The following is a 13,623-nucleotide window of genomic DNA, read 5'->3' on the forward strand; positions in this document are numbered from 1 at the left end:
TGTGTATGTGAGTGTGTGCTTATGACCCTTAATAATGAACATGAATACGACGAATACCACCTTTTTCAGAGCTCTGCTGACTATGCTTCTGGTCTCTTGCTCCAAGGCACATGAATGCTTTATCAATTCATGTTGGATTGCCCTGGGCACTGTATGTCTAGATCCATAGTAAAGGGCAAAATGCATGGACATGAAAAAAGTAAGCACAACTTTTCATGTGCTTGCATACACTGCACACCAGGATGAATAAAGACTAACTTTATTCATCCTGATGGAATTTCTCATGAATATGTAATAGAGCATTCAAACCCTGGCCATTGTTGAGGACCATTGTCTGGGTGTTAACACCACACACTCCCATACACACAAATTGACCCCTGTGCAAAGTTAAAGTTTTGTACAGAGGGTTTTGAAAATAGGGTTACAGCTCGTTATTCCGAAGGTTCGTTATTCCGAAGGTTCGTTATTCCGAAGTTCATTTTCGGATTAACAAATCTCCGGAATAACGAATCTTCGGAATATCGCCGCAAATGTTCGGATTAACGAACCCTTTTTCATTTTCGGATTAACAAACCTCTAGGTATAGGGAATTTGTGTGTTTCGGATTAACGAACCTTCGGAATAACGAACCTTCGGAATAGCGAACCTTTGGAATCACGAACAGCACCCGAAAATAGAGCGAAATCTGAATCCTAACTTAAAAATAAATCTTGAACTTATTGAAACTGAATTAAGGTTTTATTTTTCAATTACCTCAGACAAAATTGTACACTATTCAGCTGTTGCTCATATCAACATCAATGTCAGTGTTATCTGAGCTATTAAGGGTCAAAGGTGGGATATGTTTTTGTAACACCTTGGTAAAAAACACCTCATACACAGACTCACCGGAACCCCATCTCTCTCTCCATTTCATATCCTCGTTCTCCTTCTCTGCAGCAGCTACCATTCTCTATTTCAGACTTGTTAGAAATCTCTTGAAGCGACCCTCCATCTGCTCGTCTCGACTTCGTGGTTGAGGTCGCACCGGTTTCTGCACAAACAAGGCCTCGGAGACGTTCCTCAGGAGCACCGTCCCGTTCGGACGCTTTCTGGTAAACGGGCCGTTGGTCACGAACTCAATGATGCGCTTGTAGAGTTGCGGGGAGGCGACGTCCTTGAAATCGGCGGTGAGGGTGAGGAAGTCGACCAGCTTGTTGACGTCCTCGTCGTCGTTCTTCTCGTCGAAGCAGTAGGTGATGTCGAACAGCGTGGAGATCTCCGAGGTTTCGAAGGGGATGGCCCGCATGGCGAGGCTGTCACGAATGTGTTTGGCGTTGATGTAATGCGTTGCCTGCCTGTCGTGGTAAGGACTGACTCGCTTCCATACCCCCCAAAATGCACCGCCTGTAGAAATGGAAGCCGATTATACAGATACATATAGTGTCAGTAAAGAGGTACTAGGGGAGCTCGCCTAGTACCTCCTTGGTGTCAGATTGCTACTTTCCCTAATCAAGTTATTTCAATTTCTTCATACACGTCATTGATAACATACTTGATTGATCTTTCTACTGCCTGACAGGCTGATGGATTGGTTCATTGGATATTTGATGGAAACGTTTTTATTATCTTTTGTTTATTGCTTTGTTGATTAAATGATCTATTGAATCCATTCTTATCAACACACTATTCACAGCATTCACAGTATAAAAAAAAATGCAGAGGTATTGAAGCGCAAAATAGCTAGAAATTAATTTGCATGAATACAACTAAAAATGATTCACAACTGAATTACGCCATTTTGCAGACCGACTGAAGATGTTCTGAGTCTGTGGTAATGTAATTAAGTCCTTATGAAATTACCAAGAACGCTCGGCAAAATTGTGCAATCAGATTAAAACGTGAAGGAACAATGTTGGAGCAGAAAAGAGGAAAACGGTGGTCAACTTTGCGCAAGTCGTTCTGGCTGGTAGTATGACTTCATTCATATAAACTCAGTAAAGGTACATATAATAATTATGTGCCTTTAGGATAATCCAACCCAATGGTATTCCAAATTTTACAGATACAGTGATCTTCCAATAGAGATCAAAAGAGTCTAGCATTAGAATGGGATGTGGAAATAGATGCGTTTTCCTGTTTCCTACAGCCCTATTTTGGTGAATCAAAAGTCATTTTGTAGATATTATTTCGTTAATTTTTAAATCTTCCATTGGAAATGAGAATTATAATTTCCCCCGAGATCCCACGAATCGTTCTCACTTTATTCGATTTGATTGTAATTTTCTACATGATATAGTAGCATTTTAAGTAGTGAGTTGTAGCTGTATCATTCTAATCATGACTTTATTCAAGTTCAAGGTGATGTGAATGGAACATAAACATACAAAAGTCAGGTCCACCGTTACATGCAAAACGAATGGCAAGCTAAAACACGTATCACATGAGAAACAGTAACAGAGGCGGATCTAGAGGGGACTCACCGGGCGTGCGCCCCCTTTAATTTTTGTTAAAACAAAAGAAATAAAAGGAAAAGTGGGGGCGCGTGCGCCCTCCCCCCCCCCCCCCCCTCCTTTACGGAATTCATGGATCTGCCCCTGCAGTAATAATTCTCATATGGATACAAAATAATATAATACATTCCGTACACATATACTACAGATAGGCCTACCTTTATCATCTCGACCTAAGTTACGGCGTCATATAAATCATGAAAGATCCTTCCTCCTAATTGTACCCCCCCCCCCTCCATGTTACATCTAATTTGTGCATTATATTTAGTTTCTTTGCCCTCGCTCGCTCATTTTGCAGATGAAACAAAAACCCAGCTTTAGTGCTTCAAAATACTTCTTGAAGGTGAATTATGGATAGAAACAAACAATGCAAAAATTTGAATCAGTATAATCAATCTTATAGACCTAAGTATTGTTAGATGTACAAAATGTGAACAATAGTTGTAATGAAAATGTTTCTAGACTAAACCGTCTACAGTAATGGCTTAGTGGGAAAAGTAGTGATAGCTCCTTATATTTTAGGCTTTACTACGAAATTTTTGATATGGTAGGATGGTATATTTTGGGATACAACTGACCTACAGATTATGCATCAAATGTGATATCTTTCAAGAACATTTTTTTAAATCACTGCCCCCAATGGTAAATAGTGCCTTCAACTTGACCTCTCACCTGTAAAAGTTACTACCATGAGGACGCCGTCGTCGACAAGGGCGTGGTAGAGTCGACCGAGATCAGCGTTGTAGTCCTCGCTTTGATACATGCCATGGAGAGCTACGATCACGTGATATTTGGTTTCCTTAGTCCCACCGACCACGTCCTCCACGGATCCCGACCGGATGTTGATGTCCACGCCCAACAGGTCACTCCGCTTCTCCTGAATGAGATCGCGATAGCGCTCGGCGTGCTGCTCGGTGTGGGCGAGCACGGTGAGGTTGACGGCCTTGAAGCAGGACTTGATGGCCGCTGCGATGTCGAGGTCGATCTCCTCTGAAAATGAACAGAATCGTATACTTTGGGTTTACGCGGAAGAAGGATGTTAATGCAAATATGAGATAGCCCTACCATGCATACCCTGTACTCGTTTACATCAATTTCTACATCAAGCACACGGTAGGTTCTTAATAACAAAGTTTGAGAAATGCTCAGACGCAAAAGACCATCAAAACATATTAGTTAGCACTCTTTTATTCCTAGGATAGGGCCTAAGCCTTTAATTCTGAGTTTTGAAAATGAATTGATTTCACGTGGCCACTGCGAAGAAAGCAGTTGGGTGCTTTGAGTAAGCAGTCACTGCACAGACAGCTTCGGTATACAATCACAGAGAGCAAACCTTTGTAAAAGACAGGAAAATTTTACAACCAATTTTTGATATTTTTTTTCTTATCCGGAGAAGAAAATTTTCCATGCTTAGTTGTCATAATTTCCTTCTACGATGTTGTGTTAGTAATGAATATCTTGGGTTGGTCTTCGTGATTTTAGATCAGTCTTCAAGGAGGGTAAAATACAAAAAATACCAAAAAAAACGAGAGATATCTCACCGAAAACATTTCGAACGGAAAGGATGTCGATGGTAGCGTCGGGCGGGAAAGTGGCATCGACTTTGCCTACGAGTCTGAAGAGGATGCCAGACTGGTAGGTATCGCTGACGTCGGTCTTCTTCGCTCTGCTTTTGGCCGAGTCAAAGGCCTGTAAACTCGCTTCGCCATCACGGAAAATGCTCTGCAACGCCGACTCTGCCATGACGAGTTTCTACGACTGTCTGATTTCTGAGATAGCTTCGGAAGTGGTTTGTTATGATATCTAGAGTTAGTTTTGATACTGCATGGCTACAAATACTTGCCGTGTTTAAATACCACAGCCTATAGGGGAAAAAAAAGGATCGAAAGTTTTTCGACTTCAATTCGTCATATTTTTTTTTCGTTTTATTTGCAGTTGGTTGTTGTCATCTATGTGAGGACAAATTAATATACTTCGTAAGGAATTTTTGTTAAGTGCCTTCTCTACCTGCAAATATTTATCGAGTGTGAAGTATTACCCAGAAGCGATTTGGGTCGAAGTGACATGCACGCAATATGGTAGTCCCTGTCGTATTTGAATAAGTGTTGCTCGTTTACTTTCCGATTCTCTTGGTAAAGGCCCATGCACAGTACTGTTCTCAATATATAGCTCATCCCTTTCCCTTCAATGTCATTCACACATTGCATGAATTGCGATTTCTACACTCCAGAGAATACCATTTGCTGTCACTCAAAACACAGACAGACATAACTTATAGAAGAGAAAAATGATCAGTCTTATCTTATTTTATATAATCTTCGGTAAAAGTACGGCAAGGATGACAAGACCACAAGCAGGTTTGTGAATACAGTTTCGAATCAAAATTGGGAAATGACGACAACCTTTCTGTGCATTCAGAATATCTGTTAGTCTTTGTTTGAAAGATGAAATATGATTTGGAGCAATCATGCTCTATGCTGAAGTCCTTACTCCTATTGTCTGCCGCATTCATATCCTCTATCTACAGTGAATCGTGTCATCATAACAGATCTGTGCACACAACTGTATCCAACTCTCTAGCTCCAACAACAATACGAAAACATCTCAAGTAAATAATTTATCCCCCTGTCTCTCTCTCTCTCTCTCTCTCATGAAGATGCCTCATATCCTTCTTTTCCTCAACCCTCATTCCTACATCCACGTTACGTAACCAGCAGAGAAAAGGGTGGTGTCCCCGGAAGGGTAGGTTTAATAGATCAAAATAGCCCACGACGATATTGAGCGCTAAGGCACTGCTTCCTATCCCGGCCACCAGGCGTTCATAGGTGACGATAATAACTAGAAAGTACCGACCCGTAACTCATTCTTGTGGATATAGATGGCAAAATACATAAGTTATGTCTCGCAGTGTAGAAAAGCCAAATCCATCGAGTAAAATTTAAGTTCATCCAGCACTTTTGGTTTCGGCAGTCCTCTGCTAAAAATATCATGAAATTATTGGGGCCTTTTAAAGGGACATTCCAGACGATTTTCATAATTTCACATCATGTAGTACATAAGTCGACAACTTTATGTATAGATTTGTGGAATTTATTGTGGTTCTTGAGCAGAGAAACAATACTTTGAAAAACCTTAAACAAATAACACTGAACAAGGATGATGACATAGGAGGTTCACATATTTCAGAAATGTACCAGTGTAATTCCATTACAATACCGCTTGCTTGCGAGTTCACCTGTGTATAATCTATGCATGCCTCCTTCTTTTGTTCTGCTTCCTTGAGCCCCAACTCATGCATTCTTATGGTGACTCTGCCATGTCAGCTCCTTGTTCATTGCAATTTGTTCTAAATTTTGAAAACATTCTTATTCTTCATCCAAATTATCACAAATTCTGAAACTCTGTCCTCAGTTTAACTAATTTATAGTTGTCCAAATGTACAAATCTGAAAATCATCCGGAGGTCTCCTGTTTTAATTAATCATTTCGAAACTCTGTTAGGTGACTATATATATTGCCAACGCAATCAAGATTTATAACAACCTTTTGTTTTCTGGAGGTGAAATTCAGTTTACCTTTGTCTCGAGATGAACTTTGGATGATTTTCATTAGATTTGAAAGTACACACTAAAGTTTGTGATTTGATTGCAGAAGGCATTACCGCAATCAACCCTAATATTTTGCAAAGAGTAGTAATGCGCAAATAATTAACAGAAATTTGGGTAGAAATAACGTTCATCAAATCTTTCGACATTTTTAACTTTTCTAAGGTTTATATCAACAAAAATGATAATCTATTAATCGCCCTAGCCTGCCAAGCAAGGCATGCAGGTCGGATGCAAACTTACATTTGTACAATCTGAATCTCGTACCTTGCTAGGTCATTAATCAAGTAGGGTTGCTGGTAACGGTATTTGGAACTCCTTACCCTAGGATATATTATGCTTGCTATACAGTATATAACCTCTTCATTCTTATAAAAAGTATATAACACTATCACGTGTTTATTCATTATTCTGTTAATGCTAACCAAAGGAACTGATTAAATAATAAAAAAAAATATTGCAGCTTTGAATCACTATGATACATTGTTAACATCTTTTACAAATGAAATTGATTTGTGACAAAACCAGTATTACCATTTGATCACACAATCTTCTTATCATATAATGCGATATGTCAATATGTCTTAGTATGATTAAATGCAAATAATGCATCAGCATTAGCTCTATTGCAAGTTTATTTTGTTTTTGTTTCTGTCATGTATAAGATAAAACTTTGGGAAGTCTATTGACGGTAACTGCGAACAACATGTTATATTGATATTGCTGGAGCTTTAATGTCACCTCCCTGCTTTAATTGATCTCGATTACCATAAGATGACGTCCGATGGAAAATACTGAACTCCCCGATAGCAGGCTGGGGGAGTGGCGTATGTAAAGATCCAGGGACTTCGGTATGTTTTAAAGGGCCTCTCCTTTTATACACGTGTTTGTTGACGAATGCTCGCATGCTCTGCTCACTTGGTAATTGCCGTAGTTCGTTATACTAAATGTTATACCGAACATTCCAAGACAAGGTGATTCCTAGTAGAGTCGATACACGGCAGACCCGCGGCTCCCGTAGCACAATGGGTTAATGTCTAAAGCGGCATGGTGCGAAGAAAACAAAGACTTGTGTTTATAATTTTGTACGTTAGAAGACCTGATGAAGTCAAGGTATGGTGGACGTCGGACATTAGAGATCAATTATCGTCGCTAACAAGATATGTCTCTCACTATTAACCCTCCTCTTGAAGAGTTTGATGTTTATGTTCCGGGAGGCGCGGCAGGGCTCATTACCCCCATATATCTCCCAGACAGACTCCTTTACAGAAGAAGGTTAACTGATTTTAAATTTTGTTATTCTCTTTCGGGGGGGGGGGGGGATGGACATCGTTGAAAGTGTCAAAAAGCCGGTTGTTATTTGAAAGGACTCTTTACAGTATTAGTATGTCACATAATTGCGTCCATGGCAGTGAAAAATGATTTGTTGTTGTTGTTGGTGGTGTTGTTGTTTGTTTGTGTTTTTGTGTAGTTTAGTCCGATTGAAAGATGCTTTGAAATTCCTACTAATCTGATACCTCAAAGCATCTTTAGTAAAATTTGACTGAAATTTGGAAAGCTCCAAAAGGGAATACATACCCTATATAGACATTAATAAAGTATAAACATTGCCCAACACAAAAACGTGCCACAGACCCCTTTGTAGGGCGTGTTAATGATTACTGTCCAGTTATCACCATTCTCCCACAGGCAGTATTTTTGAAAATCTAGACAAAGGCCACACATTGTAATTTAACATTTTTTCGTCGATCTGTGTATTAGCATTTGATCAATCGGAAACGTTTTTAAAGGCAAGAAGAATGTGAGAATGCAGTTTGCCAGCAGAATTTTATGATATGATTTTTTTTAGCTCTTCTTGAGATCTCTTCAGTATTTTGTTGTGTTTTTTTTTACAGTTCATTGAACGTCGCTTTTTCTGATAAGTTTGTAGTTGCGTTAGGTAATGATGTATAACTAATTCCTTGAAATAGACTCTATAGTTCGGAGCATATTAGATTATCAGGAACCACAATGTTGTATCAGTAAAAATCATCTTCAAACTAACTACATCTATAATGGCCATGATCAGTGCGACAACGGAGAAGCACGGAGACCTCTTTCGATTAAATGTCCCAGTTTTGGTTGGCCCGCCCTCATGTGGTCGAGGGAGGACAGAGAACAAAGGCATTCACTCAGATTTTCTTCTAATAACTTTTACTGTTATCATCAATTTTTGTTAGTATCAATGTCATCATTACTAGATCGTCTGCATTTTTTTTTACATGATTCACAGAAATTTGGGTTGAGTCTTTTATCTCTATTTTTGAGGGGGGGGGGGGAGTCGTTTATGCAACGGTTCCCACGTACATCATTCTTTTTATCAATCTTCTCTCTTCTGAGAAATAGATAATGTCCTTTAGTTCTTTCTTATTAATCCCAGGTATTTAAATTTGGACCCTTTTTACGTCTGTAGTTAAAAAAAGGAATGCATATCATTGTTTTTAATTTTACAAATGTATCACTCTTAAGGAGCACATTTACAAAACTCAATTTCCTCGTCACAATATAAGAACTAGTGCTGTAACAGGTATTTGTTTTAAATAATCAGCAATGCAATGCATTGTGACTAACTTTAGAATTGTGAATAGTGTATTCAAATGATGGAATATAAGTAAAAGCTAATGAAGCGTATATTACAAGTGTAATAATACTTACCATTTTTGCAATTATTATTGATAAGGACATTTTTTTTGGTTACCCTTTTCGCTTGGTTGCTTCACCTATAGCGTAGCCGACAAACACGTCCGGCGCGCAGACGCTGGTCAATTATCATGATTATTGTTGCAGGAGGACGTTAAATTAGTTATTACCACCAATTCATTACAACAGAGATGGCTTAATTTCCTGACTTCAGTCTACCCGAAGCTCTCGGCGTGCGGTTACTAGGCACCCTGCAGACGATTCAGCTGCGATTCTCTTTCTAAAAAAACAGAGCCAAAAGTTTGCAATTATTCCTCTGTCAACGTGTCGGACAGATGCTACCCTCGTAAAGTTGACGCTAATTTAAGAAGACGTGAGGCGGCTGAAACATGCTTTGTTTTTAAATCTAGTAGCATTGTCTAAGTACCATTACGACAATAAACAAATGCCGGTGCTTTGGATAAAAATGGTATTAAAGTCATTCGCCATCTCACGTGACAATGATACATATGCGATTCATTCGTGCAGAATTCTTTCCTGTTTCCCCTGATTATAGTCTCAGTTTAGTGTTACCGGTGTATCTGCAAATAATTCTCAATGGGGACATTTTTTTTTTCAAAAAGAAGCAAAATAAAATGCACGATGGATTCAATGTTTTTAATAGTTTCGAATAAATGCAAACCATTTTTGTTTCTCTTTAATCCTGAAACAAGGGGTGTAACTTCTATTACGATCAAACGGATGGAAGTAATATACTGACGCGACGGTATTCAGTATGCTGCTTACATAATCATGATTCTAATATTCATGTTAGGTCAAACTCAACTCATAAATACACTAGTTACACTCAAGAAATTAGCTTTAATACAAAATGTCCAACGGATAACCCAAAACTTGAAGAACGGTTTTTGGCTATCAAGTTATTGGGGTTGTTGTTGTCTTATTTCATCTAGTACGATAAGGTTTGATGTCAATGCCCCCTCGGTTCTCGATTTTTAGAATTTCTGTCCATGATAGGAGTCAAGGCTCCTTTCAATCATTTCACTCTTCCAATCATGAGATGACAAATCCCCGAAATTAACCCAGTTCCGAGAGCTCCATCTTGAATCCTTTAGCATGGCCTGAACGTGAATCACCGCATCCTTTCTGAGGTGTGATTGAGAAAGATTCAGAGGTAGAAAGGTGATCCTCCCCCTCCTCTTGTTTTCCTTCCACACGTCATTTAACCACGATAGTATACTAATATTGGGGGAAATAAACTGTTTTGTTTTGTTTATTGAGGGGAGGGGTTGTTAAGGATTTGTATAGAATATGAAATGTTCGAAAGTAAAAGAAGACAGTTTATGAGCGCTTTGATGATTTAAACGAAGCCATTTTTAATTCATTAGATATTTGATTGCTATAATCTTTTGTTTATTAATTAATTAATTTATTTGCATATTTACAGTAATCCATCCATTTATGAGTAAATTCTTGATTGATGAAGACACATCTTGGCGGGATGACCTCGCAGGTATAAGCTTTATTATTATTATTATTATTATTATTATTATTATTATTATTATTATTATTATTATTATTATTATTGTTATTATTATCATCATCATCATCATCATCATTATTATTATTATTGTTATTGTTGTTGAGATCCTGAAATGCACATATTATATCAAACTTTTGAACAAAATGTACTACTTCTGATGAATGAATTGATTAGATAAAATCATATCAATAGATGAGGAGATATATGAATAGATTAGTTAATAGATAAGTAAAATCCCTATTGCAAGCATTTAAGTACAGTACTGCAAGAATTCCAGTAATTATACAAATCAAGTCATCCCTGGTTCGTTGATTTTGTCGAGATTTCGCTAAAAGTTATTGGAGCAATTAAAGTGCGCAATTGGGCAAGATGTCCCGCAGGAACGGTAAAAAGTTAGAGTCGCAGAGGCCTAATTGCCGCTTATTGATGGCGCAGTCTTCCAACGATCTCCCGCGGGTTGCCTCACCTATTTCGTATACGAGCTATTACAAGTAAGCGCCTAATTACAGGATGTAGGCGTGACACCCAGTGAGCTAGAATTACTGGGGATACCTGTCGTGCACAGCTAGGGCTCAACACGCACAATAATGGCAATAGGCTGGCATGAATACTCAGGTTTAACAATCTACGCATGCGCACATAAATTCATATTGTGCAAGACGTGAGTTCCCCCCCCCCCAGTTCTGACATTGACTGAAGTTGAAAAGTTGCAGCTTCATTTTGCAAGTTCCACCAATTTCTACGAAATTTGATTTGAGAAAAAAAAAAGAAATCAATGCTCCGAATATCTACCCCCCCCCCCCCCCATCACGACCACAATCACACACAAAATGTAAAACTCATCACAACTATTAATCATATCCCTTTCAGACGTGGATTTCTGCGCTACAGTAGTTAACAAATTATGTTAACAGCTTTCTGAGATTGATTAATAGAACGTCTCGATATGGTAACACGGTAAAGAAGTAAGTATTGGCTTTATGCCTTGTCATTGTGCTAATTACAAACAGTACTCATGTACGTGATGTAAAACAGGACTGAACGCGAGTTATTTCTAGCGCAGAATAATTAGACAAAAGAATGAGACTATCCTTTGCATAGCATGTACTGAGTATTTATATATAGGGCCTACGACATAGCGACAAATAACGCATTCTATGTCAATGGCATATATGCACAGGCACATTAAATACCTTTTTGCGTATATGCATAAGAATAAACAAATACATGAATGTGAATATGTTGTTAAACCGCACTATATTGTTGGTGTTATCAATGCGCGCAGTCATGGAGGTGTGATCATTGTGGAGAATATGGTATATGAAAAAATTTACCTCAGCAGAGAGCGGAAACGCGTGATTTTTATCTTCACACTTCTTTTAAAAGTGTTAATCCTACGTAGACTATGATAAGACCTTGTAGATGCATTCTGCGATTAGTCACACTGTTTCTGTTACACAGCAAATCCATCTTTGGTTCCCAAAGGACTTTCTATAGCACCCAGTTTTCCATTTACTGCTACTCAGGTTCCCTTTCCCCCCTAAGCATGTTGTTGTCGAGAGGTTAAAGGGTGAATTTCTAGTGATGAGTAGGAGGTTTTTCATTACCTTTTGTCTCGAATAAACATTATTTTCATTTCAACGATTAAATGTATATGTATGCATATGTATATGTATGCATATACATATACATATATAGACATATATACAAATATATATGACATGTAGATGCAAGAAATGTGCCAACTTTCAAATCATAACTTTTTAATATGAATAAGTATATGCCATTAATGTTTGTTAATTTTTGCCACCTTTGGTAACAAATTCAGTTTTATAAATAATGGTATTTTGCCGTCTCAACTCCGCCTCAGCTATCTAAACAACTATACTGGTATGTCCAACGATCATTGTTCGCCTCTATCTGTTTCTATATAGTAATTGACACTGGAAAAGAGAGTGAGAGAGGAGCAATGGATATGTGGAAAAAATGAAGGTGATTTTTAATGCACCAGATCTGCAAGAGGAGTGACAAAAGAATTGGGGGAGGGATCTAAATCCCTTGTTATATTCTTCTGGATGGAATCTTAAACACTGAAGGTGTTCTTTAATTTAGATAAATATGTTCAGGGCGAAGTGATGAGGTCGTGAACTGTCTTGTCATCGTGGACATGCGTCATTCTGTCCAGCTTGACCCACCTGGACTGGTCAGCTCCTGGTGCCTAGCTGGGGACCCTTCATGTCATAGCATGCATCATGTATACACACCTACTTGTGTATGCATATTATCCATACATACAGTTGTATATAACATGTTTGGATGAGTAGGTCGTTATACATCATGCACATGTACCCATTATACACTGATAACATACACATACGCGCACATATTTTACCGTATTTTGCATACGTACAAGCTTGATTTTCTTTCATTTCGTTTCGTTTATTTCCATTTTCTACAAGGAGCATCAGTATACAAAACATGGCATTTAAAAAAAAAAAGCAATATACATATTCTACATGCATGGAAGTATAATATCAACACAACAAATTGAGAAGGCTGCATGTGGATGCAAGATACTATCAATCCCACTATCAATAGTAATTTCAGTCAGCACCATCGTCATCTGCACTTCAACTTGAAATATATAACAATGTTGTATGACCATAATTATATTAACATCTGTCCATTGTTCAGACACTTTGCAATGTATGATGAGCGAAATGCAAGCTGTAGGAGGTAACAAACATTTTTTTTTTGTTTTTAAGAAGACACAGATTGTTATTGAAATCATAACCTTTGTTATTCCAAATTTTCTCTTTCAAAAAATAACTGTGAGCTGGAGGCTATACGTAATAAGTAAAAGTTATATTTCATCAGCACACCTTGTAAGCTCTTAATTGACTACCTCCTTTGCTAGGTATTAAGGTATCGAATCTTCAGTGAATTGCTATGTGAATTGCTATAAATACACAGAACTTAACACCGTTTTCACACTACAGACATCCGCATTTCCTTCTCTGTTTGGACATTGGAGACTTATTTCAAAGCGGATACAATCGTGTTAATCCTCTCCCAAAACAACCCATTTTGTCCTCATTGAGTGAATCACAGGTGCATATCTTATCAAGCTAGTCTCTTCATCGCCGTGAGGAGACGGCCGTGCACCCCGTCTCCACAAGTTCCCTTGACATTTACAAATTGTGATTTTTTTTTTTATGTCATTAGTGTAAAGCCCTCCGGGTTTGATTAATCTGAGGCCGGTCTGTTCAGGAAATAATTTTTGTGTGAATATCATACAAGCAATG

The 13,623-nt window shown here is 38.2% G+C and overlaps 1 protein-coding gene across 1 annotated transcript; it reads right to left on the minus strand.

The window, feature by feature from the left end:
* Positions 1-952: 952 nt before the first annotated feature.
* On the minus strand, positions 953-4,235 carry LOC140242321 (histamine N-methyltransferase-like). The gene is made up of 3 exons (XM_072322061.1): positions 4,034-4,235; positions 3,165-3,482; positions 953-1,386 (listed from the first exon to the last, which is right to left on the minus strand). The coding sequence occupies exons 1-3, from the start codon at positions 4,233-4,235 to the stop codon at positions 953-955; spliced, it is 954 nt and encodes a 317-aa protein (XP_072178162.1).
* Positions 4,236-13,623: the final 9,388 nt, after the last annotated feature.

The sequence above is a fragment of the Diadema setosum genome, chromosome 19 (assembly GCF_964275005.1).
Source record: "Diadema setosum chromosome 19, eeDiaSeto1, whole genome shotgun sequence".
In the NCBI taxonomy this organism is placed as follows: Eukaryota; Metazoa; Echinodermata; class Echinoidea; order Diadematoida; family Diadematidae; genus Diadema; species Diadema setosum.